This window comes from Cydia amplana, chromosome 25 (genome assembly GCF_948474715.1).
Source record: "Cydia amplana chromosome 25, ilCydAmpl1.1, whole genome shotgun sequence".
In the NCBI taxonomy this organism is placed as follows: Eukaryota; Metazoa; Arthropoda; class Insecta; order Lepidoptera; family Tortricidae; genus Cydia; species Cydia amplana.
In genome coordinates this window covers 430,388-456,178 of record NC_086093.1, presented here as the reverse complement: position 1 = coordinate 456,178, position 25,791 = coordinate 430,388, and the positions used below count along the sequence as shown (strand labels likewise).

The following is a 25,791-nucleotide window of genomic DNA, read 5'->3' as shown; positions in this document are numbered from 1 at the left end:
ATCATATCATATCTTATCTGTATCTTTTGTTTTTTTTTTTTTATTCAACAGGCAAACGAGCAGACGAATTGCCTAATGGTAATCTATTACGGTCGCCCATGGATACCTGTAGCACCAGACGATTTGCAAGTGGCCTTTAAGATGGGAGTACGCTTTTGCTTGAAGGTCGGTTTTGTAGTGACACTAGCGACCAGCCCCGGCTTCGCACGGGTTAACAAATTATACAGAAACCTTCCTGTTGTATCACTCTATCTATTAAAATTTAAAAGACACCGCATCGTCCGCATCAAAATCCGTTGCGTAGTTTTAAAGATCTAAGCATACATAGGGACAGACAGCGGGGAAACGACTTTGTTTTATACTATACTAGCGACCCGCCCCGGCTTCACACAGGTAGTTCAACGACAAAACCTTTACAAATTATACACCAAAACCTTCCTCAAGAATCACTTTATTAATAGGTGAAAACCGCATAAAAATCCGTATAGTAGTTTATGAGTTTATCGCAAACATACAGACAGACAGACGCGGCAGGGGACCTTGTTTTATAATATGTATTGATAGTGATGTAGTGATTACCTGGAACACGACGCTCATCTCGAGGCCAGGCATCAGATCGAGCGTGAGGCGGCAAGCTGCCACATTAAGTTTGTGCACGTCTCGGCCGGTGATGCTCTGCCGGGAGTAGTACGTGTCGCGCACGTAATCGTTGACTAGCTGTAACACGATGCATAAGTTATTGGCTATTACTTCATACGATAACCGGACATAAGGGGTCAGCCATTAATTATATCACACGTTTAGGAGGGGGAGGGGGGTCAAGAAAATGTGACATGTGACAGGGGGGAGGGGGGAGACAAACTTTGTGACGTCACTTAAATTTATTTAAATTATTTAAAATAAAATATTAATAATAGATATGTACAACCTACATAATTCGATTTCCAGATTTCCTTAAAAAAATGTGACGTCACACCAGGGGGGAGGGGTTTGCCAAGTGTGACAATGGCCCCCCCATTGTCACACTTGGCAAATCCCTAGAAATTCGTGATTTAATTAATGGATGACCCCTAAGAAAGCGACCACACAGTCAATAATTCGAACAAAAGTTTCCGTAAGCACCCTAAATAGGAATTTGCGTAAAACTGGTGAAAAGCTTATGGTAAATATTTGCTGTTGCTTTCTTTTTGCCCTGTTTTTCTGTCACCCACTAGTCGCCGACGGCGATTGACTACAAATGAGGCCGGATAGTCGGCTTTCCCGACTAGTTGATACATCGCTAATAAAGACCACTCTGTACACCTCTGTACACGTGGTCTTACTGCCCTTGTCCTACGTTCGGACCACATAAACTTTTTTTTCCGACTGGTCTGATTAACTAAAAGAAGAAAGAAATACAGTTATTTTCACGTCACAACAGTACATGAAAACAAAGAAAAGAGAAAAGCATGCAGACATAAAAGACATTTAGACGCTAAAATAGGACCCCCGCTCAGCATAATGCCGCGGCAAACCGTGGCGCTGGTTTTCTGTGGGGACCTGATTTAATCTAAAAGTTGATGGCGACACGTACGCCAACTACGTATGTACCTTGGTCATGAAGGAGTCCTTCTTGAACATGACCTTGAGCGCGTGCCCGAGCGCGCACTCCGGGTCGGTCCGGGATGGGTGCCTCTCATCAAACGGGTCGGGGTCTTTCTTCATGAAATTCTCTGTCTCCGCTTCTATTATTTCTGCTATCCTGAGAAAACAAATTCTAAATTGAAAAACTGTAAGCGAGATGCCTTAATCAAGGTGTTGCATACACCACAACCTTTATTTATTTCATGTAATTCCATATCACATGCAAGATGGCAATAAATACCCTTGAGTAAGAGGCTTTTGACATTGCATATGCCAGGCCTTGAGGAGTTAGTTAGAACTAGCCTATTTATGGCTGATACAAAATACAAAAAAAAAATACAAAAAAATTATTTAATTACCAGGCATATGAAACATATAGGATAAAACAAATCAGTTTCACTTAAAATGTTACAATTTGGTTAGCAGTAGCCCTCACACTAGGTCAAGCCTGTGTCGTGAGGACTCTAGGAAATTCCAGTAGATTTATCAATAAGACGATGCGACGATGATAAGAGTGCGATATTGAATTCTGCCAAATATTTGACTATATGGCTGAATGTTTGTATAAGGTACAGCTGACAATTCAATAAATGACCATTTCTGCTGCAGTTTATTTTTTACTAAAATTGTAAGGGCTGTTTAGTCCAACATATGCTTAAGGTATGGAGCTATGAAGTTTTTATCAAGCTAAGGGTTAAGTACCTAATCATCAGTGGCGGATTTGCAGTCTTGGCTGCCCTAGGCCCTGCAGTAAGTACTAGCCACTCCTTTCTCAGCACCCATAATTTAGACTGTGGCCCTAGGCCCGGGTCTACTGGGCCTCAGGGCAAATCCACCACTGTTAACCATGACTTTAGTTGGAAGATGAAGTTCCGCAGTAGAACCATGCAGTAAAAAGTAATTTTTAGTATTCTGAGTTTGTGGTAATTATTGAGAAGTTTGTATTGTATTTCACAAAGACACATTTGTCCAAATATCAATACATTCTTAACATAAGGAGGTAGTCATTTTTTTCAGCAGAATAAAAAATTAATATTAATTACAGAATAAGGTACATTATGTAATTAAAAGAATATTCTAGATTTTTCTATACTTTAATTACACAACATGGTGTTGCAATTTATATCTGCAATCTAATCAACAAGTTTTAACTTGTAAACTTGCAAGACAATACTTTGATAAATTATCGGATGAAAACTAGGGTTAAGTAGCTACGCTATAACCATGAAGCATATGGAACTCGATTTCAGTAATTTGGCGAACATACGGCCAGCTAGAGCAGGGTACATGTCTTCCCGACCAAAAATAACAAATCTCACGTTGATTTCAGTTTACAATGTGCCAATTTTGACGTTTGTCTCTCTACCCTCTGCAGACGTCTTACCTCGTCAAAGTGGGTATGGGATCGTAGTTCGGCGTCAAGTGCTGGTCCTCCCATTGCTTCAGCAGCTCCGTGACTTCCTGGGCAGGAGCCGAATCCATTATTTTCCACTAGAGCGTATCTAATTCACAAAATTATTAATTTATAACCTTGCTCACAACTGTCACGGACATGAAAAACGAAAACACTATTTGTCACCCTTTCTTGTATACAGCGATTTGTGTAATTAATTTGTACATTATTTTATTTACAATTGTATAAAATTATATCTTATTTTACAAATAAATTTGTTTTATCGTTATAATCACAAACGCATTGTCTTTATACCGCGTACTGCTTTTTTTTTATTTTCATATTCGAATGACCCTGACTAGGACTAGGGCATTCTGCCATTAATCACCAAAATGTTTTAAGTGCGTAATTTTGTGTATAAGGTTTTATTTAAGAAAAATACGAAAAACGTCCCTGAAATGTCATTACTATTTTGTAAAGTTGCCAGGAAAAACGAGAAATCCACAATTTGTAGATTAAAATCACCTTGTTGTCTTAACACACTGCTCTATTTTAGCTGTTACCTATGCCTATAGGTATTTCTGTTGTTTCTTTATCTTTAGGTTACAAAATGGTAACTTGTGACTTCCATTTACAATATGTAGAAATGCAACACAAGTATTACACAACACAAATATTTTGGAAAATAAGGCAAAAGTATTGTACGGAACAAATTCAGCATACAGACGCACGGAATTTTCCGTAAGGAATGACATGCGCAAGCGAGACAGCGCTATGCATGTGTAGAGCGACGTCTCATTCCCATATGTCATTCCGTATGGAAACCGAATGAAAATTCCGTGCATCTGCGCATGCGGTTAGCCTTGGGCCCAATTGGGTTTCATTTTATAAAGCTACAAGTACAAAAACCATAATTATTTTTTAGAAAGAGAGGCATACAACGAGCTTGTAGCTTGTATATGTCTATATCTGGGAATTTTAACAAGCACGCTGGTAACAGTTCCGTCAAGTAAAAAAATCGTGTCTGCCCGCCCGCCATTGTTGGTATCAAAACAAAAATTTAAACAATTTAGAAAATGAGCAAGAGAAAGGACAAGAGCTCCTCGGGGCCGAGCCCTAGCTCGTCGATGACGACGCGGAGCAGGATGAGCGTCGACAGAAAAGTGCAGTATCGGAATTTCCTTGAAGGGTTTTCAAAACTCGGTAAGCAAGCGTAACGCGCCAAGATCTGTTATTTCTGAAATTAGTGGCCTCTTATCACCGAAACGTTAAGCCAGAGGCGGCAGAGTCAAGAGCATGGCATTTTCAGCCTCTGATGAGGCAGGATTTCTTTATAATTTGGTCAAAGACTAGTACATAGTAGAATTGTTTAGTGTTTGTTACTAGACAGTAACAATACCGGTATTTTTTGTATGACCACTGAACTAAAGGACCTAAAGACTGATTAAGAGTATGCAAAAAGTTTTAGTTGCTATCGGTCCTTCACGGGATTTCATTCCTAACAGTTCTTAGTTCGCAACCGACACAAGCCTAATATCAGGCGTGGCTCACTCCGCGATTTCGTCGCTTTGCTACAGGTAGCTCTGTTCCGCCTCAATTTTGGGAAAAGCCATAAGCCGCGCGTGGCGCTGTCGCTACCTAGCGGCCATATCTGTGCTGATCGTAACAGACGCATTTTGTTAGAGAGTGAGTCTTCTGTACTTAGTATTATTATTTATTCTGTGCTAATATTAACTTTTTTTATTTGCAGAACTGGAAGGTGCCAGTATGGATGAGAAGATGGAGTACACCACCAACGTCATCAAGGAGGCCGACGAGCTGCTGCAGGAGGGCTCCATGGAGGACAGGGTCAAGAACCCAAGTAATTTATTACATAAAGCCCCGTCTCCATATCGCGCGGCAAACCATCGAACATTGGCTCGCGCGGCAGCCGCGCGCAATGCGTACCGGGCTGCCGCGCGAGCCAACTCGATGCGCCCGGTATCCATTGCGCGCGGCTGCCGCGCGAGCCAATGTTCGATGGTTTGCCGCGCGATATGGAGACGGGGCTTTACACTAGCAATGGGGTTGGCTTTATTATTTAGCTGTTAGCAGATGGCGCCATCATAGCTGGCCTGTCAATCCCTTGAATTGTGATTTTTTTTAATGCCCTGGATGCCAGCCCTTTAAGCCAAATCGTATAGAAAATAGCAAACTATGATAGCACTATGCAAACCTTTTGCAGTTCTATTTCAGACCTGTGGGGTACTACTCTAGCCGCCCCCACTGGGAAAAGAACAGACCCTGCAGGAGTTAAATACCTACTATTAGTTGGTAACTCCTGCAATAAATAAATAAATAAATATTATAAGACATTTTTACACAAAATTGACTAAGCCCCACTGTAAGCTCAAGAAGGCTTGTGTTGTGGGTAGTCAGACAACGATAGATATAATATACAAATACATAAATACATAGAAAACAACCGTGACGCAGGAACAAATATCTGTGCTCATCACACAAATAAATGCCCTTACTGGGATTCGAGCCCAGGACCGCGGCTTCACAGGCAGGGTCACTACCCACTAGGCCAGACCGGTCGTCAAATAAACTCATTAACTCAAAACATTCTGTACCTAATAGCGTTATTGTTTTATTTATTTATTTAAACTTTATTGCACAAAATATATACAACAATGTACAAATGGCGGACTTAATGCCAAATGGCATTAATGGCAATTTGTTTTGCTGCAAATTAACTTCTCTTCTCCATTCTTGCTTTTCTTATTTCTAAATTTCCTTTCCCTTTCACCCTTGGTGGTGACGTGGCCCTTTCGGCTACGTCACCAATCTTCTCCCAACAAAAGCAGTCGCTGGTCACAATGTCGACCAAACTGTGTACTAATAAAATAAAATAAAGTTCTGTTACTTCTGCTAACTGTGCGCCGTTTATCATTCAGCGGAGAGCTTCCTAGCGTCCCGGGTGCTCCGGGCGGCCAGCCAGATGGCGGCCACGTGCGCCGCCGGCGTCTCGGGCGCCGTGCACGTGTACGACCGCCGGGACCTCGCCGCGCATATTGTGAGTGTAGCATACTTAGTAGCATAGAGAAAAAAATACATAGAGTGCTCACTCCATACATCAGTTTTAGTACCAAAAAGACTATTAGCATCTAGCATCGAGTAACGGAACTATCAGTACTGCTACTTGACAATAGATGTCGCCACCGACCGGAAAGTCTTATGCTGTTGAGATAAGACTTTCCGGTCGGTGCTACATATATTGTCTCGATATATATCGATGCTAGATGTACACACTGAAATTAATAGTCTGAACTGATGTATGAAGTGAGCACTCTATGTATTTTTTTCTCTATAGTAGTAGGGAGCACCACAGGAGGCCCCTTTTCAATGGCGCGAAGTGTAAAAACTTCTAAGAAACAGTGTGTGAGCTGTAGTGGCACAGAAGTAATAGTATTATCATACAGAACGGCCACGCATCGCCCCGCCCCTACATTACCTCGCCCCGTGACATAAATCTGCCGGACTTCTGGCGTCCTCTCAGTATAGCGACTTACCCACACATACACAATGACGCGTGTACAGACGTGCCGCGCACTCATTTAAACGCAAATATTTTTTTATGTATGGCGTGTCCGCCCTGTGGTAGTGGGCAGCACTTGCTTATTGGCAAGTCTAGTTCAAGTGTCGATTTAAGACACAAAAAAGGTTTTTTTTTTTCATTTTCTACTTATAGATGGTCAAGCCGATCTTGTCAGTAAAAAAAGGCGGCAAATTTGAAAAATGTAGGCGCGAAAGGGATATCGTCGCACAGAAAATTTGAATTTTGCGCCTTTTTTACTGACAAGATTTGCTTGACCAGCTATATGTAGGTATTTATAATTAAAAACTTTTCTTACTATTACGCAAAAAACCGCAAAAAGATCACGTTTGTATATATATAACATTTATTAATAATATTTATTTTATTTTGTTTTTAGTATTTGTTGTTACAGCGGCAACTGTAATACATCATCTGTGAAAATTTCAACTGTCTACCTATCATGGTTAATGCGTTACAGCTTGGTGACTGACAGACAGACGGAGGAGTCTTCGTAATAGGGTCCCGTTTTTACCCTTTGAGTACGGAACCCTAAAAAGAATATCGCAAGGTTACATTTACATTACATACAGAAGATAAATACTATCAAAGTCAAGAGAGAGTATTTAATGGAATACCTCTCAAAACCCTCAAAAAAGACATAACATCTGATTATGGCTAAAACAGCCGATTGCAGATAAAAAGAGAGAAAAAAAAAGCGGCCAAGTGCGAGTCGGACTCGCACATGAAGGGTTCCGTATTTAGGCGATTTATGACGTATAAAAAAAACTACTTACTAGATCTCGTTCAAACCAATTTTCGGTGGAAGTTTACATGGTAATGTACATCATATATTTTTTTTAGTTTTATCATTCTCTTATTTTAGAAGTTACAGGGGGGGGGGGGGGGACACACACATTTTACCACTTTGGAAGTGTCTCTCGCGCAAACTATTCAGTTTAGAAAAAAATGATATTAGAAACCTCAATATCATTTTTGAAGACCTATCCATAGATACCCCACACGTATGGGTTTGATGAAAAAAAAATTTTTGAGTTTCAGTTCGAAGTATGGGGAACCCCAAAAATTTATTGTTTTTTTTCTATTTTTGTGTGAAAATCTTAATGCGGTTCACAGAATACATCTACTTACCAAGTTTCAACAGTATAGTTCTTATAGTTTCGGAGAAAAGTGGCTGTGACATACGGACGGACAGACAGACGGACAGACAGACAGACATGACGAATCTATAAGGGTTCCGTTTTTTGCCATTTGGCTACGGAACCCTAAAAAGGTTACATTTGATTCCACAGAAAGAGAAGCCCGAATTCTGGAGCGTGGTGTTTCCGCTGGAGGCTCCGGTGACGTGCTCGCTGTTTGGGGCCTTCGAGCCCGCGCCGCCTCAGGAGCGCCCGCGCGCGGAGCGCCGCCGCGTCGAGCGGCAGGCGCTCGCCGAGAAGAAAGCCCCGGCCAACGTGGACAAGTGAGCGACCAATACCATAGAGAAAAAAATACATAGAGTGCTCACTCCATACATCAGTTCAGACTATTAATTTCAGTGTCTACATCTAGCATCGAGTAGCGGAACTATCAGTACTGCTACTTGACAATAGATGTAGCACCGACCGGAAAGTCTTATCTCAACAGCATAGCTTTCCGGTCGGTGCTACATCTATTGTCAAGTAGCAGTACTGATAGTTCCGCTACTCGATGCTAGATGCTAATAGTCTTTTTGGTACTAAAACTGATGTATGGAGTGAGCACTCTATGTATTTTTTTCTCTATGCCAATACGGATGATGACACATGTTGAATTTTATAACAAAATAGTAAAATAGATAGCAAACGAGCAATTTATCACAATAACGTGGATATTAAAATAAAATATTGAAAAGTTACAAAAATACAGGACATGAAAGTTTCAACATTTAAGTTTTGTTTTTAACTTCCAAAAACGATGAAAGTAAGGGTACCATTCGATTCCTTACATTTCATCCAAAAAAATATTGTAGAGCAACTATATACATAAACGCAATATTTCACCGACAAAAACGCAATTTTCTTGTTTTGTCCATACTACAAGATGGGCTCCCGGAGACCTTGACGTCACGTTCCCTTGTCGTTTTGTATAGGGCGTTTCGCGAGTGAAGTGCGACTGTCGGCCTGTAACTACAATTTCTGACTTTTGTGTTACTTTAATGCAATGGGTCCCATATAGACATTTGATCCTAAAAACAAACCCGATCGATTGATACCATAAATGAAAATTAGTCATGTAGCCTATTAGTAGAATACATAACTGATTTTTTGTCAGAAACAGGCAAAAGAGTTATATTAAAGCAAAGAGAAGTACTGATAATTCCGCTATCTGACGCTAGATGTCGACTACTAAAATAATAGTCGTTTTGATAACAAAACTGATGTATGGAGTGAGCACTATATCTTTTTAAGTCTCTAACAAGTTTTAATCCCTTTGTAGACTTCGGTTTCAGCGATACAATCGCGATTCAATCTGGATGCAGAAATGACATTGAGTCGCTGCAAAATGTTTCAATTTATATGACACCGTACAATTGTAAACACTCGTCAGTTTATAATCTCGCTAATTAAATTATAAAGTGACGGCAGGGAGATTATAAACTAACCTAACCTACGTTAGATTATAAACTAACAGGTTCACAATCTTACGGTGTCATATACAAGCTTTTACTGTAATTTTTTATTTTTCGGTTTTTATGTCAGTGATAGTGATAGTAAATAACTATGAATATCCTTTTCAGAATGGACAAGACAGAAGAGGGTGCAGAGATGGTGGCCCGCGTGAAGCGGTTCGTGACGAAGAGCTGCCAGCGCACCGGCGCGCCGCTCAGCTACTTCCACACCGTGCTGGACCCGGGGAGCTTCGCCCGCTCTGTGGAGAATGTCTACCATCTGTCCTTCCTGGTCAGAGAGGGGGCTGTGTCCTGCTACGTGGGTAACTATCACACACACACACACACACACACAGAGGGAGAGAGCTGCCAGCGCACCGGCGCGCCGCTCAGCTACTTCCACACCGTGCTGGACCCGGGGAGCTTCGCCCGCTCTGTGGAGAATGTCTACCATCTGTCCTTCCTGGTCAGAGAGGGGGCTGTGTCCTGCTACGTGGGTAACTATCACACACACACACACACACACACACAGAGGGAGAGAGCTGCCAGCGCACCGGCGCGCCGCTCAGCTACTTCCACACCGTGCTGGACCCGGGGAGCTTCGCCCGCTCTGTGGAGAATGTCTACCATCTGTCCTTCCTGGTCAGAGAGGGGGCTGTGTCCTGCTACGTGGGTAACTATCACACACACACACACACACACACACAGAGGGAGAGAGCTGCCAGCGCACCGGCGCGCCGCTCAGCTACTTCCACACCGTGCTGGACCCGGGGAGCTTCGCCCGCTCTGTGGAGAATGTCTACCATCTGTCCTTCCTGGTCAGAGAGGGGGCTGTGTCCTGCTACGTGGGTAACTATCACACACACACACACACACACACACAGAGGGAGAGAGCTGCCAGCGCACCGGCGCGCCGCTCAGCTACTTCCACACCGTGCTGGACCCGGGGAGCTTCGCCCGCTCTGTGGAGAATGTCTACCATCTGTCCTTCCTGGTCAGAGAGGGGGCTGTGTCCTGCTACGTGGGTAACTATCACACACACACACACACACACACACAGAGGGAGAGAGCTGCCAGCGCACCGGCGCGCCGCTCAGCTACTTCCACACCGTGCTGGACCCGGGGAGCTTCGCCCGCTCTGTGGAGAATGTCTACCATCTGTCCTTCCTGGTCAGAGAGGGGGCTGTGTCCTGCTACGTGGGTAACTATCACACACACACACACACACACACAGAGGGAGAGAGCTGCCAGCGCACCGGCGCGCCGCTCAGCTACTTCCACACCGTGCTGGACCCGGGGAGCTTCGCCCGCTCTGTGGAGAATGTCTACCATCTGTCCTTCCTGGTCAGAGAGGGGGCTGTGTCCTGCTACGTGGGTAACTATCACACACACACACACACACACACAGAGGGAGAGAGCTGCCAGCGCACCGGCGCGCCGCTCAGCTACTTCCACACCGTGCTGGACCCGGGGAGCTTCGCCCGCTCTGTGGAGAATGTCTACCATCTGTCCTTCCTGGTCAGAGAGGGGGCTGTGTCCTGCTACGTGGGTAACTATCACACACACACACACACACACACAGAGGGAGAGAGCTGCCAGCGCACCGGCGCGCCGCTCAGCTACTTCCACACCGTGCTGGACCCGGGGAGCTTCGCCCGCTCTGTGGAGAATGTCTACCATCTGTCCTTCCTGGTCAGAGAGGGGGCTGTGTCCTGCTACGTGGGTAACTATCACACACACACACACACACACACAGAGGGAGAGAGCTGCCAGCGCACCGGCGCGCCGCTCAGCTACTTCCACACCGTGCTGGACCCGGGGAGCTTCGCCCGCTCTGTGGAGAATGTCTACCATCTGTCCTTCCTGGTCAGAGAGGGGGCTGTGTCCTGCTACGTGGGTAACTATCACACACACACACACACACACACACAGAGGGAGAGAGCTGCCAGCGCACCGGCGCGCCGCTCAGCTACTTCCACACCGTGCTGGACCCGGGGAGCTTCGCCCGCTCTGTGGAGAATGTCTACCATCTGTCCTTCCTGGTCAGAGAGGGGGCTGTGTCCTGCTACGTGGGTAACTATCACACACACACACACACACACACACAGAGGGAGAGAGCTGCCAGCGCACCGGCGCGCCGCTCAGCTACTTCCACACCGTGCTGGACCCGGGGAGCTTCGCCCGCTCTGTGGAGAATGTCTACCATCTGTCCTTCCTGGTCAGAGAGGGGGCTGTGTCCTGCTACGTGGGTAACTATCACACACACACACACACACACACACAGAGGGAGAGAGCTGCCAGCGCACCGGCGCGCCGCTCAGCTACTTCCACACCGTGCTGGACCCGGGGAGCTTCGCCCGCTCTGTGGAGAATGTCTACCATCTGTCCTTCCTGGTCAGAGAGGGGGCTGTGTCCTGCTACGTGGGTAACTATCACACACACACACACACACACACACAGAGGGAGAGAGCTGCCAGCGCACCGGCGCGCCGCTCAGCTACTTCCACACCGTGCTGGACCCGGGGAGCTTCGCCCGCTCTGTGGAGAATGTCTACCATCTGTCCTTCCTGGTCAGAGAGGGGGCTGTGTCCTGCTACGTGGGTAACTATCACACACACACACACACACACACACAGAGGGAGAGAGCTGCCAGCGCACCGGCGCGCCGCTCAGCTACTTCCACACCGTGCTGGACCCGGGGAGCTTCGCCCGCTCTGTGGAGAATGTCTACCATCTGTCCTTCCTGGTCAGAGAGGGGGCTGTGTCCTGCTACGTGGGTAACTATCACACACACACACACACACACACACAGAGGGAGAGAGCTGCCAGCGCACCGGCGCGCCGCTCAGCTACTTCCACACCGTGCTGGACCCGGGGAGCTTCGCCCGCTCTGTGGAGAATGTCTACCATCTGTCCTTCCTGGTCAGAGAGGGGGCTGTGTCCTGCTACGTGGGTAACTATCACACACACACACACACACACACAGAGGGAGAGAGCTGCCAGCGCACCGGCGCGCCGCTCAGCTACTTCCACACCGTGCTGGACCCGGGGAGCTTCGCCCGCTCTGTGGAGAATGTCTACCATCTGTCCTTCCTGGTCAGAGAGGGGGCTGTGTCCTGCTACGTGGGTAACTATCACACACACACACACACACACACAGAGGGAGAGAGCTGCCAGCGCACCGGCGCGCCGCTCAGCTACTTCCACACCGTGCTGGACCCGGGGAGCTTCGCCCGCTCTGTGGAGAATGTCTACCATCTGTCCTTCCTGGTCAGAGAGGGGGCTGTGTCCTGCTACGTGGGTAACTATCACACACACACACACACACACACACAGAGGGAGAGAGCTGCCAGCGCACCGGCGCGCCGCTCAGCTACTTCCACACCGTGCTGGACCCGGGGAGCTTCGCCCGCTCTGTGGAGAATGTCTACCATCTGTCCTTCCTGGTCAGAGAGGGGGCTGTGTCCTGCTACGTGGGTAACTATCACACACACACACACACACACACACAGAGGGAGAGAGCTGCCAGCGCACCGGCGCGCCGCTCAGCTACTTCCACACCGTGCTGGACCCGGGGAGCTTCGCCCGCTCTGTGGAGAATGTCTACCATCTGTCCTTCCTGGTCAGAGAGGGGGCTGTGTCCTGCTACGTGGGTAACTATCACACACACACACACACACACACACAGAGGGAGAGAGCTGCCAGCGCACCGGCGCGCCGCTCAGCTACTTCCACACCGTGCTGGACCCGGGGAGCTTCGCCCGCTCTGTGGAGAATGTCTACCATCTGTCCTTCCTGGTCAGAGAGGGGGCTGTGTCCTGCTACGTGGGTAACTATCACACACACACACACACACACACACAGAGGGAGAGAGCTGCCAGCGCACCGGCGCGCCGCTCAGCTACTTCCACACCGTGCTGGACCCGGGGAGCTTCGCCCGCTCTGTGGAGAATGTCTACCATCTGTCCTTCCTGGTCAGAGAGGGGGCTGTGTCCTGCTACGTGGGTAACTATCACACACACACACACACACACACACAGAGGGAGAGAGCTGCCAGCGCACCGGCGCGCCGCTCAGCTACTTCCACACCGTGCTGGACCCGGGGAGCTTCGCCCGCTCTGTGGAGAATGTCTACCATCTGTCCTTCCTGGTCAGAGAGGGGGCTGTGTCCTGCTACGTGGGTAACTATCACACACACACACACACACACACACAGAGGGAGAGAGCTGCCAGCGCACCGGCGCGCCGCTCAGCTACTTCCACACCGTGCTGGACCCGGGGAGCTTCGCCCGCTCTGTGGAGAATGTCTACCATCTGTCCTTCCTGGTCAGAGAGGGGGCTGTGTCCTGCTACGTGGGTAACTATCACACACACACACACACACACACAGAGGGAGAGAGCTGCCAGCGCACCGGCGCGCCGCTCAGCTACTTCCACACCGTGCTGGACCCGGGGAGCTTCGCCCGCTCTGTGGAGAATGTCTACCATCTGTCCTTCCTGGTCAGAGAGGGGGCTGTGTCCTGCTACGTGGGTAACTATCACACACACACACACACACACACACAGAGGGAGAGAGCTGCCAGCGCACCGGCGCGCCGCTCAGCTACTTCCACACCGTGCTGGACCCGGGGAGCTTCGCCCGCTCTGTGGAGAATGTCTACCATCTGTCCTTCCTGGTCAGAGAGGGGGCTGTGTCCTGCTACGTGGGTAACTATCACACACACACACACACACACACACAGAGGGAGAGAGCTGCCAGCGCACCGGCGCGCCGCTCAGCTACTTCCACACCGTGCTGGACCCGGGGAGCTTCGCCCGCTCTGTGGAGAATGTCTACCATCTGTCCTTCCTGGTCAGAGAGGGGGCTGTGTCCTGCTACGTGGGTAACTATCACACACACACACACACACACACAGAGGGAGAGAGCTGCCAGCGCACCGGCGCGCCGCTCAGCTACTTCCACACCGTGCTGGACCCGGGGAGCTTCGCCCGCTCTGTGGAGAATGTCTACCATCTGTCCTTCCTGGTCAGAGAGGGGGCTGTGTCCTGCTACGTGGGTAACTATCACACACACACACACACACACACAGAGGGAGAGAGCTGCCAGCGCACCGGCGCGCCGCTCAGCTACTTCCACACCGTGCTGGACCCGGGGAGCTTCGCCCGCTCTGTGGAGAATGTCTACCATCTGTCCTTCCTGGTCAGAGAGGGGGCTGTGTCCTGCTACGTGGGTAACTATCACACACACACACACACACACACACAGAGGGAGAGAGCTGCCAGCGCACCGGCGCGCCGCTCAGCTACTTCCACACCGTGCTGGACCCGGGGAGCTTCGCCCGCTCTGTGGAGAATGTCTACCATCTGTCCTTCCTGGTCAGAGAGGGGGCTGTGTCCTGCTACGTGGGTAACTATCACACACACACACACACACACACAGAGGGAGAGAGCTGCCAGCGCACCGGCGCGCCGCTCAGCTACTTCCACACCGTGCTGGACCCGGGGAGCTTCGCCCGCTCTGTGGAGAATGTCTACCATCTGTCCTTCCTGGTCAGAGAGGGGGCTGTGTCCTGCTACGTGGGTAACTATCACACACACACACACACACACACAGAGGGAGAGAGCTGCCAGCGCACCGGCGCGCCGCTCAGCTACTTCCACACCGTGCTGGACCCGGGGAGCTTCGCCCGCTCTGTGGAGAATGTCTACCATCTGTCCTTCCTGGTCAGAGAGGGGGCTGTGTCCTGCTACGTGGGTAACTATCACACACACACACACAGACAGAGGGAGAGAGCTGCCAGCGCACCGGCGCGCCGCTCAGCTACTTCCACACCGTGCTGGACCCGGGGAGCTTCGCCCGCTCTGTGGAGAATGTCTACCATCTGTCCTTCCTGGTCAGAGAGGGGGCTGTGTCCTGCTACGTGGGTAACTATCACACACACACACACACACACACACACACACACAGAGACACACACACACACAGATAGATAGACAGGCGGACGTTTCATCTCGTGTCTTGCTTGATATCTTTACTACTTTTAGAGCTTTTTCAACTTTTCACAATATGCGATCTGATGTCGAATGACCCGTGGGAAAAAAACCCGCCAGAGAGTGCCTTTATGGTGTAGTCCTTATTTTTGAACGAACTATAAAAGGCACTTTAAAAAATTTACTTCGTTGTGGTCGTAAGCCGTATCCAGACGAGCTGGGCAAATCGACCGATTTGATCAGGAAAATAATTGGCGCCAATCTCATTTAGCGTCCACACGTACACAATTTAATCACCAATTTACATTCCATAGATACTAACTTCGAAAATTGGCATTTTTGTGTCCGCACGGCCCGATTCGATCGGACAATTTCATCCGATCGGCGAAAAATTGTCTCGTCTGGGCTCCACTGTATCCGACACCAGATTTCGCACCTAATATTTAGTAACTAAACATCGTGACATTTCAGAAAGAGTAGCAGATTCCATTACTACTAAAACATGCATTCGTGTGTTTTCAGATGAAGAGCACGGGCTCCCATTCATAGCGCCCGTGACTGAGGAGGCTCGCGGCGGCGGCCTAGCCAAGGAACACCAATTCATAGTCAGCCTGGACATGCAGCGGTGGCAGGTATGGACCCTATGTCCTAGTAGTAAGGATCACTTCAGCTCGGCACAGTTCAAAGTCAGCCTGGACATGCAGCGGTGGCAGTATGGACCCTATGTCCTAGTAGTAAGGCTCACTTCAGCTCGGCACAGTTCATAGTCAGCCTGGACATGCAGCGGTGGCAGGTGTGGACCCTATGTCGTTGTAGTAAGGCTCACTTCAGCTCGACACAGTTCACAGTCGGCCTGGACATGCAGCGGTGGCAGGTGTGGACCCTATGTCGTTGTAGTAAGGCTCACTTCAGCTCGACACAGTTCATAGTTAGTCTAGACATGCAGCAGTGGCAGGTGTGGACCCTATGTCCTAGTAGTAAGGCTCACTTCAGCTCGACACAGTTCATAGTCAGCCTGGACATGCAGCGGTGGCAGGTATGGACCCTATGTCGTTGTAGTAAGGCTCACTTCAGCTCGACACAGTTCATAGTTAGTCTAGACATGCAGCGGTGGCAGGTGTGGACCCTATGTCCTAGTAGTAAGGCTCACTTCAGCTCGACACAGTTCATAGTCAGCCTGGACATGCAGCGGTGGCAGGTATGGACCCTATGTCGTTGTAGTAAGGCTCACTTCAGCTCGACACAGTTCATAGTTAGTCTAGACATGCAGCGGTGGCAGGTGTGGACCCTATGTCGTTGTAGTAAGGCTCACTTCAGCTCGACACAGTTCACAGTCGGCCTGGACATGCAGCGGTGGCAGGTGTGGACCCTATGTCGTTGTAGTAAGGCTCACTTCAGCTCGACACAGTTCATAGTTAGTCTAGACATGCAGCGGTGGCAGGTGTGGACCCTATGTCCTAGTAGTAAGGCTCACTTCAGCTCGACACAGTTCATAGTCAGCCTGGACATGCAGCGGTGGCAGGTATGGACCCTATGTCGTTGTAGTAAGGCTCACTTCAGCTCGACACAGTTCATAGTTAGTCTAGACATGCAGCGGTGGCAGGTGTGGACCCTATGTCCTAGTAGTAAGGCTCACTTCAGCTCGACACAGTTCATAGTCAGCCTGGACATGCAGCGGTGGCAGGTATGGACCCTATGTCGTTGTAGTAAGGCTCACTTCAGCTCGACACAGTTCATAGTTAGTCTAGACATGCAGCGGTGGCAGGTGTGGACCCTATGTCGTTGTAGTAAGGCTCACTTCAGCTCGACACAGTTCACAGTCGGCCTGGACATGCAGCGGTGGCAGTATGGACCCTATGTCCTAGTAGTAAGGCTCACTTCAGCTCAGCACAGTTTATAGCCTGGACATGCAGCGGTGGCAGTATGGACCCTATGTCCTAGTAGTAAGGCTCACTTCAGCTCGACACAGTTCATAGTCAGCCTGGACATGCAGCGGTGGCAGTATGGACCCTATGTCGTAGTGATAAGGCTCACTTCAGCACAGCACAGTTCAAAGTCAGCCTAGACATGCAAATATAGTATTTTTCAAACAGGGTACGCTGACAGAAGTCATCTCAATATAATTTTACTTATTTCTCTATGGGTATAGCGGTCAAATAAAAAAAAATGTATTTGTTTCAGGACCTGATAAAGGCTTTCGACATCGACCAACCAATGATGGTGCTGAAGCGATAGCGGCCATGAACAATGAATGACTACCATTCATAGTTTAACCACAAGTTAATACTGAGGAACATGCGCATTAAACGAAACTGTATACAGCGTGGGACGTGTAACCCGACAGGTTTTAACTGCGCGTAGCACGGTCGCAGTTTTATCGCCTGTCACGTTCTAAGATGTATGTAAGTGCGAAAGTGGCGGGCATAGTGACTGGCGATAAAAATAGAACCATGCTCCGCTGCGCCCGCTGAGGTCATAAGGACCAGAAAATGTTATGATTTTTGGTCGAATACGGCAAAAAAAATTGTGTGTGTTTTCTGCACACGACACGTTAAATATTTCTTTTTACACCCACCAACAAACATTACAATGGTTAGGTTTTTTTTTCATTTCAGATACATTTTGCCAGTTTCTTTTAAAACTTTAATGTCTGTCAGTAGACTCAGTACAGTAGGTACGTCTAAACCGAGTAACATAGTGGCAGCGTCGCAGCCGAGAAGGCGTTTTTTCACTGAGTTATTTCACAAACAAATTTTCACAAGAATTGTCATTTACTTATCTCTAAAACAAGACTGATTTCGGATAATTTTGTATGACATTTTAGTCACTAAATGCGGTCAAGAATACACGTTTAAAATCTGTCGGACAACTCGTTCCCACGGTGTATAATAATAATAATAATTGAACGATACCAAATAACAAATGTGACGTTTGTGAAAGGTTAACTGGAAGAGATCCCTGAAAGGGATAAGTTCGCCTTTGTACAAATGATGTGTGTTTTTTCCATGTTTTATGTGTCGTTTTGTACAATAAAGTGTTTTACTACTACGTTTTTAGCCAAAAGGTGGTTTTGGTTGCCAACTATAACGGTACTTACGGTACGCATTTTCATCTTTATGTTGGAAGCGTCTTTTGTCAGGCGTGTCTCACTCCGCGATTTCGTCGCTTTGTTACAGGTAGCTAAAAGTACATCCGTTCCACACCAATTTTGGGGAAAGCCATAAGCCGCGCGTGGCGCTGTCGCCACCTAGCGGCCATATCTGTGCTGATCGTAACAGACGCGTTTTGTTAGAGAGCGAGTCTTCTGTACCTAGTACTATTATTTATTCTGTGCTTTTGGTTGAGAACGACACAAATTATCTTGAAAATGTAAAGTTTTGATATGGTTAGCACTGAATTGAATCGTGCATTTTTGTATTTGGTTCGTCTGTTGATTTCTTTTGACTTTATTGATAGTTATTACAGTAAGTATCTAAGCCAAATATGAGCAAATAAATCGAGGGATTTAACCTTTTAACCGCCGTAGACTGATATAGGGTAATTAAGGGGCCCACTGATTACCAGTCCGCCGGACGATATTGGCCTGTCAGTTGTTCGGAGCTGTCAACCTTTTGTTCTAACTGACAGGCCGATATCGTCCGGCGGACTGTTAATCAGTGGGCCCCTTTAGCCAGTAACTGGCCACCGGCCAATAACTGGCTACCCTAAACTAAAAATGAATTCTATCATCTATATATATAAACGTGAAAGACCTGACTGACTGACTTAAATCAACGCACAGCCCAAACCGCTGGGACTAGAAAGTCCAAATTTGGCAAGTAGGTTCCTTATAAGGTCTAGGGGGCCACTAAGAAAGGATTTTTCAAAATTCATCCACTAAAGGGGTCAAATGGGGGTCCAAAATTAAAAAAAACTCGCCTGAGCGTGCGAAGCCGCGGGCAAAAGCTAGTTTTAGTATAAGGTTTCAATAACTGGCCAGCCTTCAATAACTAGCCACTTTATACTAAAATGAATTCTGTTTATAGGTGAATAGAATTCTTTTTTAGTTTAGGGTGGCCAGTTACTAATACCACAGAGAAAAAAATACATAGAGTGCTCACTCCATACATCAGTTCAGACTATTAATTTCAGTGTCTACATCTAGCATCGAGTAGCGGAACTATCAGTACTGCTACTTGACAATAGATGTAGCACCGACCGGAAAGTCTTATCTCAACAGCATAAGACTTTCCGGTCGGTGGCGACATCTATTGTCAAGTAGCAGTACTGATAGTTCCGCTACTCGATGCTAGATGCTAATAGTCTTTTTGGTACTAAAACTGATGTATGGAGTGAGCACTCTATGAATTTTTTCTCTATGCTAATACTAACAGGTGGCCAGTTACTGGCGAATTACCCTACGACATACAAAATCGGTCTCATTTCGCCGCGGTCTGATGAATAAGACGAAAGTCCGTGTGACTTCGTACCGGCGGCGACACGAGCACGCTCGATGAAAAATTCCATGGCGGTTAAAAGGTTAAAAAAGGTAACCTCTTTCCTAAAATTCGTTTCTAGTTTTATGCCTATATTTCGGAGATTTAAAAACAGAAACGAAAGTTTTCGCACGCACATATTTGGGTCATGCACGTTTTATAGTATTCTTAACTCGTCCACGTCTTTCCTGTAGACATCGCAAAGTTAAGATGATCGAAAGCAAATCTTTACGCTGCACCCTACACACGGGATACATTTTTTCAGTATTTGGGACTCGGATAAGAAAAAAACGTGATTTAATTGTACCCGGCTTGTTATTTCTTAACGTTTGTTGTTCTGTCCACAGAAGGGACCTTTTTCCAAAATACGTTTGACCCATTTACCTAAAGTGCAAAAATAATATAATAGCGCCATCTACAACATAAAACACGGCGTTATATGGGGCATTATCAACGAAAAGGGACCTTATCGTCGATGGCGCTTACGCCGCACAGCGTCGCGCGGCATTGTATTTATATCGGAGCATCGTTAATAATGGCGTAAGCGCCATCGACAATAAGGTCCCTTTTCATAGATAACGTCACATATGATATTTATAACTCGATAAGTATACTCTTTTCGTTAGACTTAGATTATGTGATTAATTGATTATAGTTGTATTCATTCCAAGTAATGTGTTAGACTGTCTCATGTCTCATATGCTACGTGAAAGCGGTATGACGCCGCCGCCGGTCATATTTTTATAAGTACTTATTCATATTTTTTTATCTTGAATTTAAATAAGGTAAATACTGTGGCTGGTCTTCACATTTGGCCCTGTTTACACTTTACACATTAATTAGTGTTTAGGGTCATCCATCAATTACATAAACTACATCACACGTTCGAAAAACCTAGAAATTTGCGTGACGTAATTATACTTCGTTTTTTTTAGCATTAGAAATTTGGTAAACAATCTTGATGTGTCTTTTAATTGAAAAACACTTTAAAAATAAGTTACGGTACATATGTAACAATTATGAATCTAATACAATCTTTTATAGTCTTCTGCTTTCATAAGTAATAGTTTTTCAATTAAAAGACATGTCAAAATCGCTTATCTTCTTTCAAGTTCTTTCTAATGCTAAAAAAAACGAACTATAATGGATGACCCCCTATTGTGAGTTACATTACCCGTATGCCACATTAATCCATATTGGCCTTAACAAATTACCCAGTGACAGTATAAATCTGAGCTGTGAAATAGATAAGTCAATTATATGTCTGTAAGTAAGTATTTGTTCTTTGTAATAATAAAAGTTGATTTTCATAATACTTTGTTTATATTACCCACTGTCTAACAAAAGCACATAATAGGGTATTTGACTACTAGTCAAATCAGTTACTTTTTTCGAACTGTCAAAACGATTTTGCTACTATGAAAATCTAATACCTTTAAACGAGCAAGTCTTGCATATTTATTTATAAATATATTTCGGGGATCTCGGAAACGGCTCTAAGGATTTCGATGAATTTTGGTATATGGGGGTTTTCGGGGGCGAAAAATCGATCTAGCTAGGTGTTATCTCTGGGAAAACGCTAATATTTGAGATTTTATGTTTTCCGAGCAAAGCTCGGGCTCCCAGATATTGAAATTTATATGAAATACTAGCATGTGATGTCACAATCAAATTACCTACTCTATATAGTTTTATACGGGTTTTAAAATATAAATTTTGTCTAAAAATAACGTTTCTCTATTAATCTTCACTTGCACATCTACGCTCACACAGCCGGTGTGTTCTGACGCGTAGCCAACATGCCAATCGCTTACGCTCCGTAGCGGATGAAACGTAACTGTCAGTCTGTCACTGTCGCACTAATATGGAAGAGTGATAAAGACGAAGCGTTTCGTTATCGTAGCGCAAGCGATAGTCACTTGTCTAGGCACCGTGGCCTTTATACAGGGTGGCTAAAAATAACTACATTCCCGTTGCCAGGGAGGTTTTGGGATTATACTGAGCAACTTTTATTATGGGACTAACCCCGAAAAGAAATGGCTGTTTCATACATTTTGGCTGGCCCGTTTTCTATGGTAGAGTAATTTTTTTTTCGCGATTTCAGGGTTTGTTCCAATGTAAAAGTTGCTCAGTATGATCCCAAAACCTCCCTGGCAACACGAATGCAGTTATTTTTTAGCCACCCTGTATATAACGCGTCATTGTAAACCTTCGAATTCAGTCCAGTGAACAGAGAGGAAATAAAATGCAGACGGAATGCTCAAAATATAATTCACATAAGTAATATAAACATCTCGTTAAAATTCCACACTATACAACAATACTTCACCACTGGGTTACACAAAGATATATACATGTCATTTCATTATACTGCCTTTTACGACTAGTTTTTGACGGACTGATTTTGTCATATTTTAATTTTTAACAAGCAGAAACGTCTGCGAACGATGCTATTAAGCTTGGAATAAATTTAAAACTGGAATAATTATTGTATTGGGTGAGGTTTAAACTCACGGCCTCTGGATCGATACTCCAGCGCTCTGCCATCTGAGCCACCAAGACCTCATCCATAGCCAGCAAATCTTTCCACCATATGGGTCAAGGGGACACTAGCGACATCTACCGTAAGAGCGTTACACCACTGAGACAGTAATTTTTTCACTTTTAAATTGATTTTGCTATGTCTGACATTACTCTGAAGAGTAACCCCGAAATCTATGATTGGTTAAAAAACAGAAATTATGACCTTGATTGCTGATAGTTGACTTAGCTAGTGTTTCTCCGAGACCAAGAAGACAAAGTCGTCTTCGAAACGTCGGAGGTCATTTTGCCAAGCTTCCTTACGCGATTAAGTCCCATTTCAGTTAATAATTCGTTTCAATAAGTAATTATAACCTTTTACATTTAATGTTCCACTGAAAATATTGACAAATAATAATAATGTGAACAACATTTTAACACTAATGTCGTTTCATCATAATTTAATTAGGAATGGTTTAAGTTTAGTTTTACATGGTTTTATGGGCGTTTTTTTTTTGTTGTCCCCTACACTTTTTTTTTCAAATTTGGGATTTTTTATGTTATTTCTACTCAGAATCACGAGCTCTTTCTATCCTAATAGGAGAAAAAAAGTGTCCCAAAATTTCCATACATTTTCCGATCTTTCCAATACGCGACCGCCATACAAAGTCTATGAAAAATGGTGACGGAATGGAAATAAAAACCTTAGGACACTTTTTTTCTCCTATTAGGATAGAAAGAGCTCGTGATTCTGAGTAGAAATAACATAAAAAATCCCAAATTTGAAAAAAAAAGTGTAGGAAACAACAAAAAAAAAACGACCTTATGTAAATTCTGTTTTTACATTACAGCTAAGTACTAAAAAATAACAGTTCGGTTGGCCAATCTGTTATAGTCTGTTTTTTTCAATACTTATTTTAAAACAAAGTCCCCTGCCGCGTCTGTCTGTCTGTATGTTCGCGATAAACTCAAAAACTACTGTACGGATTTTCATGCGGTTTTCACCTATTAATAGAGTGATTCTTGAGGAATATTGGAAAGGTTTTGTGTAAACGCGTGCGAAGCCGGGGCAGGTCGCTAGTTAACTATAAAGTACAGTCAGCATCAAATATTTAATAACGGCCAAAGTGGCCAAATATATCGGAACACATCCTTATTTCTATGGTGTCAAAGGTATGTTACGATATATTTGGCCGACTATTTTGATAGTATAGGCACGCGTGTCTCACTCCGCGATTTCGTCGCTTTGCTACAGGTACATCCGTTCGGCCCCAATTTTGGGGAAAGCCATAAGCCGCGCGTGGCGCTGTCGCCACCTAGCGGCCATATCTGTGCTGATCGTAACAGACGCGTTTTGTTAGAGAGTGAGTCTTCTGTACTTGGTACTATTATTTATTCTGTGGTATAGGCCAAGTACACTGTCACTTTAGTATCTCGGATATTTTTATAATATAATACTAGTTTACATAGTTTATTACAAATAAACAATTTTATTATACAACACACACACTTTCACTATATGTAAAACGAAATCATTTTCATTCGGAATACGCAAACATTGAAAAATATAAATACCGATAAATACATCATTTTTACTTATGAGTTACGTAATTTTGTTCCAACGTCATCTTTTACGGTAAAATGTTAAGGCGGAAATATAAATTACTCCATATACAGGATGGCCCATTTAGATCGATCAGTATGGGAAAATCTGTAACCAAAAGACATACGGCGATCTCTTCTTAGGAACCATGTCATCGATTTTACTAAGAAGAAAAACTAGATTCATACAATTTAAAAAAAATGTGTACCTACTCAGCTCGGGAATCGCACCCGGACATTTTGAAAAATAAAACTAACACTATTTCTATTTAGATACTGTTCACGTGCGTTGAACATACGACTACATCAGCAGCAGAGCAAATTGGGACAACAAAACCGCCGACTACGGAAACGCACACGAACGTAACTTTTAATTGTATAGAATCACTCATATGCAGAATTTTTGTATAAATAGAATAATCATTGTAAATAAACGCTCTTTTCTCATTTGGACTCCGTGTTTACTTCATCAACCAGGTTACTCTCCGTCACTGTGGCATAAGACACCTTCACGCCTTAATTAGTTGCATGAGTCTGTGTAACTAGCAGTGACTATCCAAAACCCGTTTACCCATATCCTTCCAACCTTCCGTCTGTACCCGTAGGTCGCAAAGGTGCAGACATCCCTGTTTATTATATTTATTTATATGTAAACTGAATCTATGGTAGGGCTAGGGAATTAGGGTTGTTTAGGGTTGACTAGGGCAGTAGGAGTTAGGCATAATAGGTTTACAGCTCTCCCATAGATAAAGTTGGTTGAATCCCTTCCGGATTTAACAGATACCTATCGATTATATAGGTCTTAAGCAGTAAATGTTACTATGAATGCATTGTTTTCATCTCATATACTTTAATTTATTTTAGTATGTTTTCGAAATTACGACCATATTTTTCATTACATTTTACATACATTTTTTTTAAATGTATGAATGCAGTTTTTCTTGTTACTAAAATCGATGACATGGTTCCTAAGAAGAGAATCTTCGTATGTCTTATAATTTCAGGTTTTTCCATACTGACCGACCTAAATGGGCCATCATGTATACTATACAAGCTGAAGAAATGTAAATAAATAAAATGCAGTCATTTTTCCCATTGAAAATAAATTATACAAGTACATTTAAAGCGATTGCAAGTACCGAAGTTTTTAACCAAACAATTATGTATGAATAGTAGAAGAGATATAATCTATGGTATTTTTCAAATAGCTTGGGTACGGTGACAGACGTCATCTCAAAACATTTTTTATTTTACAGCTAATTTGACAGCTAAAGCAGATGTCACAGTCGTGTCTTTAAATTCTAACTGTCAAAGCGCCGTATAACGCCATCTAGTTCGGCTGTCAAACACTGGGCCACAATTTATTCTTATAGTTGACATAATCCTAACTACAATTTTTGATATTATATTACTTTTTTTATATTAGTATATTATATAACTATAATTTGATTTATCCATAATTTACTGTAATTTTTGCCAAGCGGTTTTTAATATTTATTATTTTTTATAGAAACTCTGAACATGATTTTGATTCTCATGTTTTGTTACACGACTCCTTTTTGGTTAACTTTCCCCCAAAGAGAATTTGAAATAGAGGATTGTCAAGGTAAATTATGTAGGCACAGTAAAACTGCCATCTTTCGACAGAAGATTAAAACTGTTAGAACGCCATTTGACTTTGATCCTTATTCTTTCACTGACTCTTTAATATTTAACACATATCAGTGAAATAATAAGGATCAAAGTCGAAATGGCGATCTAAAAGTATTAGTCGACGACTGGTCTGGCCTAGTGGGTAGTGACCTTGTCTGCTAAGCCGATGGTCCTGGGTTCGAATCCCGGTAAGGGCATTTATTTGTGTGGTGAACACTAATATTTGTTCCGGAGTCATGGGTGTTTTCTATGTATATAAGTATGTATTTATCTATATAAGTATGTATATCGTCGCCTAGCACCCATA

At 44.8% G+C, this 25,791-nt stretch overlaps 2 protein-coding genes across 2 annotated transcripts in view; one reads left to right on the top strand and one right to left on the bottom strand.

The window, feature by feature from the left end:
- The window catches only part of LOC134659547 (protein mahjong), a 67,489-nt gene extending 64,122 nt beyond the window's left edge, over positions 1–3,367 (bottom strand). Inside the window, exons 1-3 of the mRNA XM_063515213.1 lie at positions 3,008–3,367; positions 1,591–1,741; positions 580–717 (exon numbers count right to left, since the gene is read on the bottom strand). Coding sequence (XP_063371283.1) covers positions 580–717; positions 1,591–1,741; positions 3,008–3,105 — 387 coding nt within the window. The 5' untranslated portion in view covers positions 3,106–3,367. The remainder of the gene's footprint in view (positions 1–579; positions 718–1,590; positions 1,742–3,007) is intronic.
- A 666-nt stretch (positions 3,368–4,033) lies between these two features.
- Positions 4,034–17,469, top strand: LOC134659568 (non-structural maintenance of chromosomes element 4 homolog A). Its single transcript, XM_063515235.1, has 7 exons — positions 4,034–4,219; positions 4,767–4,877; positions 5,956–6,074; positions 7,907–8,076; positions 9,373–9,566; positions 15,757–15,866; positions 17,416–17,469. Exons 1-7 carry the CDS (start codon positions 4,093–4,095, stop codon positions 17,467–17,469), a joined length of 885 nt encoding a protein of 294 aa, XP_063371305.1. The 5' UTR covers positions 4,034–4,092.
- Positions 17,470–25,791: the final 8,322 nt, after the last annotated feature.